The sequence below is a fragment of the Barbus barbus genome (genome assembly GCF_936440315.1).
Source record: "Barbus barbus genome assembly, chromosome: 14".
In the NCBI taxonomy this organism is placed as follows: domain Eukaryota; kingdom Metazoa; phylum Chordata; class Actinopteri; order Cypriniformes; family Cyprinidae; genus Barbus; species Barbus barbus.
The window spans coordinates 18415437-18421910 of record NC_136742.1 but is presented as its reverse complement, the minus strand read 5'-3'; the positions used below and the strand labels follow the sequence as shown (position 1 = coordinate 18421910).

The 6474-nt window shown below is 36.5% G+C and overlaps 1 protein-coding gene across 1 annotated transcript; it reads left to right on the top strand.

Annotated features, from left to right (window-relative positions):
• Positions 1-2022: 2022 nt before the first annotated feature.
• LOC306880361 (uncharacterized protein) lies at positions 2023-2835 on the top strand (the record flags this gene model as incomplete). Its single annotated transcript, XM_079433857.1, has 1 exon — positions 2023-2835. One exon carries the CDS (start codon positions 2023-2025, stop codon positions 2833-2835), a length of 813 nt encoding a protein of 270 aa, XP_079289983.1.
• Positions 2836-6474: the final 3639 nt, after the last annotated feature.

Here is a 6474-nt window from a genome sequence, read left to right as displayed (position 1 = left end):
ACCATCCAAAGACGTTTAATATGATAAATGGTTACAGTTTTAGTATGGTATTTAATATTGTTAAATACCATACTAAAAATTGTATATCAGATATTGATTGAACTATTATTTAGGTGAATGCACTATAATCTCAGGTTGGTTATTATTTCAGTCATAGTGCAGTGTAGCGGTTTGTCCAGCTGGTGGCATCCATGCACTTGGTGACTAATGTGTCAAAACAAAAGCACAAAGGAGCATTTTTAATTTTTAAACCAGTGATGGGCAAACTTTTTGACTCGAGGGCCACATCAAGTTTTCCACATTAAGTGAGGGGCCGCATAATACGTTTATGACAAATGAAGCTTGATTTTTATTTATTTTTTTATTCTAAATCGACACTCACTTACTACTGTACTATGTATACTTGTACATACATGGTAGTTCTATTCTTGTACCATCTCTACCTATTTTTATGAGCACTTTATGACACACAGATAAGTTGCATTGGTGTACAAGTCGATTGATGTATAAGACACATTTTATCATTTCATTCAGAAATAATGTAAAATAAACGAAACGTTTACAAACATTAGAAACATATATTTATATTCCATACACTCCACAAAAAAATCCTGTAAATTTAGCAGTGTTCAGAATAGAAAAAAGAACGAAAAACAAGCCATTTTTCAAAACAAATGAACACTTTCACATTTTTTAAACATGTAACTTATTTACAATTGTGCCAGTTTTGTAATTTATATAGCTATTTTGACTTTTTATTTTGTATTTGCTGTACGGCTTGAACGCGGCGTCCGTCAAAAATAGACTAGGCACTTATCTTTGGCGAAGCGCGCGCGGAGAGCCGCTTCTGAAACGTGCCGCGGATCGACTGGAGTGGGCGCGATCAGCTCCGGTGGCCGCGTCGGAGCGGTACTGCACTACAGGCTACACTATTGGATTTTATTGATATTGCACATTGGAACAAATGCCTCACGGGCTGGATGAAAACGCCCATAGTTTGCCCTCCTCTGCAGATTCGTATCATTTTTTTTAAATCCCTCGCGGGCCGCCACAGGAGTGATAGCAGGCCGTAGTTACTTTCACCCCTGTTATAAACCAGGCAAAAATTTGTGCCTGCGGTTGACTGATTTTTCCAACATGATTAATAATATGCCAGACATATGCTACCGGCAATAGGCATATAACATTTTATTATTAATTCTGACATTGTTTAGGTTGATAGACCTAAGTTACATGAAATAAAGATGGAAACTTGTGTCTGAGATTTCTACAAATCACAAATTGCCGAAGGAAAAAAAAAAACACTATGAACACCTGTTCTTTGCCGGGGTTTATAAAACTAAACTGCAGAATACTGACTATTAAACGAATTGACACCCGTGACAAACTACCCAAATTGGTCAAAACGTCTATTTGTGTAGCCTTGTCCAATGATTTATAAAGTTAGTGAAATAACAAGAAATGGGTGGTTGGCATTGGTGAAGAGCAGTGCGGGGATCTAAAACGTTAAATCAGAATTAGAACAGAATGTGATGTTCCCTTTACATTTAAACATGTTCATGTCCACGTTATTTGTCCACGACCCAAAAAAAAAAAACGTTTTTTTTTACGTTTAGCTGTGGGTAGCGACTAGTGTGCACTAGTGAGACCCGCCTCCCTTCATGTTCCCTCACTGCATAACACTGAGGCTGTCTGTATGTCCGTTCTCATGTCATTCAGCAGATGAACATCTCAGCACTGGTTCTGCTTCAGACGGGGTGAGACACTGTTGGCTATACCCTATCGGTCATCTATAAGCGCTCTGGAAACGTCTCTGCATGGAATAACGTCCACACGCTGGAAACGGATCGCTATTGTGGATTTGCAAGATTAGAGGAATGATGAATGAATAAAAACTCAGCGACGTGGATAATCGACAAACGCAGTGTATCAAACCGTGAGCAGTTCTCTTGAATAATCTGTCAATAACAAGCGTTCAAGACGGACGGCGTCCAGGTGCACAGAGGGAGAATCCGCGCGAACATGAGAGAACGGGACTTCATGCCAAACATGGAACGGGGCAAACCGGCCACATACACGGGAGACAAAAAAGCTAAAATGGCTGCTAAAACCAATAAAAAGTGGGTGAGACTGGCTACTGTATTCGCATATGTCTTGTCGGTGTCTTTGGCTGCTATAATACTGGCGATTTATTACAGTTTGATATGGAAACCGACATCAGCATCTGTGTCTGGACGGTCAGATGTTTTGGTGACGGCTACAATTTTGCCCATAAACACAATTAACATCACAACAAGTGATGTACCAACCACGAACAAGATGAATAATACACCACCTGTCAGCCTGAGATCGACAGAGACCCCCACGTATGCCCACTCCACTTCTTCACATAGACAGCAACACTGGGGTGATAATAAAGATCACGAAGGCCTTCTCAATATCCCCACAACAAAAACAAAGAATACTGACCAAACAGGAACATTTGACTCAGTGCACATTCACGATAAACCTGGACGTTTTAGTACAGTAGAAGTTGGCCATGTGTCAGAAACTAGTGTTCTTGTACAAGGTGCATCAAGTGAACCTCCTTTGGCCCATGGATCCATATCTTCTACTAAACAAAATCGCATTTCTTTGGTCAGTGCCACTGAGGATCAGCCAAACATGTGGGATTCAGCCTCTCCCACAGCTGACCAAGCATCTTGGACAAGCTACAGTGCGAGACCTGACGTCTCCTCTTTGACAGAACGTGGTCTGGAATTAATGGAGGGCTCGTCTCCGTTGCAAGAGGAGTTGGTTACCAAGGACACCGAGAATGCAGCAAGTGGAGTGTGACACCAGATTATTTGTGTGGCACGTAATTATATGACATTAACAGTGATGACTGTGCAGCGAGAGAAATAAAGGACAGAAACTGCGTTGACCTACCTGCTTTTAAAAAGCTCGTTTAAAAGTTGTTACATTAAAGAGTGCAATAGATGGGTTCCGAAAGTAAAATCCCATTCATTTTCTCCACTGAGGAATTTAACGATAACTTTCAAGCCTTTTAAGACAGACCTACTGTGAGCAACAAGGTTGTTAATTGAGGTTACTTGCTTTTTATTTTTAAAACCATCATACTGCACTATTTCAACTTATTTTTTAAATAATTGTGTTTATCTGGTATAAAACTACTTTAAGCATTATTCTGAAGCGAAATCTCCACCAATCAGACAATCACATCAAGCAAATTGTCCCCAAAAAAGCTGTTTAGCATCCAATCACTCCCATGAAGCACATATTTTTCCATAATGTTTAATTGATGTCATTTGCAATGCTTCTTTCCCACAGTCTTGACAGATTTTCAATTTTCTTTTTTTTGTTGCTTCAAATCAATTTTGTAATGATGTGATTCACCTCATGGCTGGTTGATTTGGCTCATGGCTTATAACTCTTTGACGAAGACTTTTTAAAAATTTCTATGGGAAAAATACTTCCGGAAACAAGGCTGCTGAAAAATGGGCGGGCACTGTGGCATAATTCATTTGCAGTTAATCACAGCCACGCTTTTATACAACAGTTCTATAAACCTGCAATTAATATCCAACAACTTACATTTTGGACAAAAATTGGCCAGTTAGTGTGTAGATCTCTTTCCAATGACAGTAGTTCCAAAATAAGTCAAAGTCAAATATGTCCAATACACGGACTCAGCTCCACGTTCACTCCTGTTTTTCTAAGTGGGGCGATACAGAATTAAAACTACAAAATGTTAAAACACAGTGCCATTATACTAAATTAAAAGTCTTGGAACACTCCTTGGCAAATCAAATCAAGGACAAAAACTAACTGATGTATAATGGATTATAAGATAATGGTAATGGATTGATAAGGATTGTGGTTAAGCGATATGATCATGGTTCTTGAGATGTCTTTTTGAAAAACAGGAAAATGAGCCATTCACGTCGCCAATGATGGACAAACATCCTTCAGTAGCGTTTATTTCATTGTGTAGTAATTGTGAGCAAGTTAAACACTGTTTAAAGCAACTTAAAAGACTTTGCCTATAACGTTCAGGAATGCTCAGGAATGGAATATCTGTCTGAATGCAGAATACCTGGCAAGTATAGGAAAAATTCACTGTGCAAACTCACCCATGTTGACATTTTAGTGTCTTTAAATCAGCGTGAGTTGAGCAAGATATATAATAACTGAAATATGATGTATGAATAAACAAATATTTTTCATTCAGTGCAATGATTATTAAACTAGAAATGTGTCTTATGAGCTATAAAATGATTGCTTATACTAGAAAGAAAGACGTCCTAAACACCAGATGGTATTTATAAATTAGTTATATATTTTAAATGCAAAGCAGTTTTCTGAAGTGGATGACTGTTTAAAATGGGCACATATTTGGGAATTAAACTTGTCTTGTATTATAATTATTATTATTATTATACAAAGCCATCCTTTCACATTCCATGAATATCAATTTTTAATGATTCTGAATAACAGAGGCATCAAATGAATAAAAGTTTAAAGAATTAAATAATGTATTATTATTATATAGATTTTTGGTTCATGTTTATATCCATATTTTTATATTTATATTTTATATGGACAACAAGCGTAATCATTCTTTTGTGCCACAAAGTAATTTGTTAGTAATTTTTCTTGCCAAAGCAGTTTCTAGACATTTTTTTTCTTAGATTATTAGCTTCTAATTATATGATATATAATATGTAATGTTGTCAGACACATAAATTATATTTTGAACCATACTTTTCAAAGCACTTTAAGATAGCAGAAGGACAGTGACAGTAACCAGATGTCTGCACAAGTAGACTCTTATCCCCATCTCTGAGTCATCAATCTCTGTTAGCATGCATGAAATGCAAGCCAACCCCTACAGATGAGTCTCAGTTCATTTTATATGCTTATATACGTCAAACAATACAAATTAGTGCATAGTAAGATGTCACACTGTAAATGGTAAATTTATGTTTTATGGGACACTGCATTAGGGAGATGACACATTTAAGAGTGCTGTCTAAAGGGAATCATTTGCTTAATTAACTTTTACATCCCTTTCAACTATATATTTGGCCTCATAAACCAAACTAGTCCAGTAAAACAAATGTCTAGCAACAATAAAAAATAGTTGAATTCCTGCTGGACAATCCATGCCAGTGATACTGGAAAGTGTATGACTCAATGGTTTTAAAGTGACCTGAAGTATCCCTCAGCCTAAGTTTGTCTCTCACACTGTGTACTCCATCCATCAGTTGTCCACGGGGACTTCATCATCACATTAAGCCTCAGCATTCCATTCAACCAAAAAAAAAAAATAGCACTGTCCCTCAGCAGATTCCCATTAGCTTCAGATGAGCAAAGACTGTTTACGCCATAGCAGCAGCAACATAAAATGCTACCTTATTTTTTTCTACCTCTTAACCCAATTTAAAATATAAGGAGCTGGACATTCCCTGCATATTTTAAGATGTTGCTGTGGGTGACACTCTTTATAAATGGAAACATACCAGTAATGCTATTTAGACTGAACCCATTAATGGAACACTTAAGTTATGGAAAAATGCTTTCTGATGGTTGCAGTGAAGGAAATGTGGAATGGAAACGTGGAGAAAACATGAATTTCGGGAACAAACAGTTGAATCGGAAATTGTTCGGTTACCAACCTTCTTCAAAATGTCTTCTTTTGTTTTACACAGATAAAAGTAAGTCAGATGGGTTTGGAAGGACATGTCAGTGAGTAAATGAGGAGAGAATTCTAATTTTTGAGGAGTGGACTATTCCTTTAAGAATAGGTTGTAAAATAGTTTTTGCAAGTACACAGCCATACAAGCCATTCAAATATAACGTATAGATCTGACATAGTTGACATGCACCACCATTCAAAAATCAGTTAAATGTTTTTGAAATTATCATTTTTAGTGATAAGATTTTTCAGCAAGGAAACTGATTGATCAAAGGTGACATTTATAATGTTACTGAAGATTTCTATTCTAAATAAATGCTCTTATTTTAAACTTTCTGAAGAATAATGTGACACTAAAGAGTGGAGTAATGGCTACTGAAAATTCAGCTTTGCCATCACAGGAATATAATACATTTTAAAATATGTTAAGCAGAAAATGGTTATTTTAAACTGTAATAATATTTAGGTTTTACTGTATTTTTGACCAAATAAATGCATGCTTGGTGAGCATAAAACACTTCTTTCAAAAACATTACTAAATATTGATAAACTCAAACTTTTAAATGGAAGTGTAATTCTTCTGAGAGAGTTTACATTTTAATTTAAATACTCCTGTAAGGCATGTAAGCCTTTGGATGGGGTGACAATGCTTATGAAATCTCCTGTGGAATCAGTCTTGTCAGTCAACGTCACTGTGAATGGTATGCAGCATAATTCTGTCCATCCAAAGATTAAAATCTTATGCAAAGTTTTGTCTTTTGAATCACTTTTTAAAA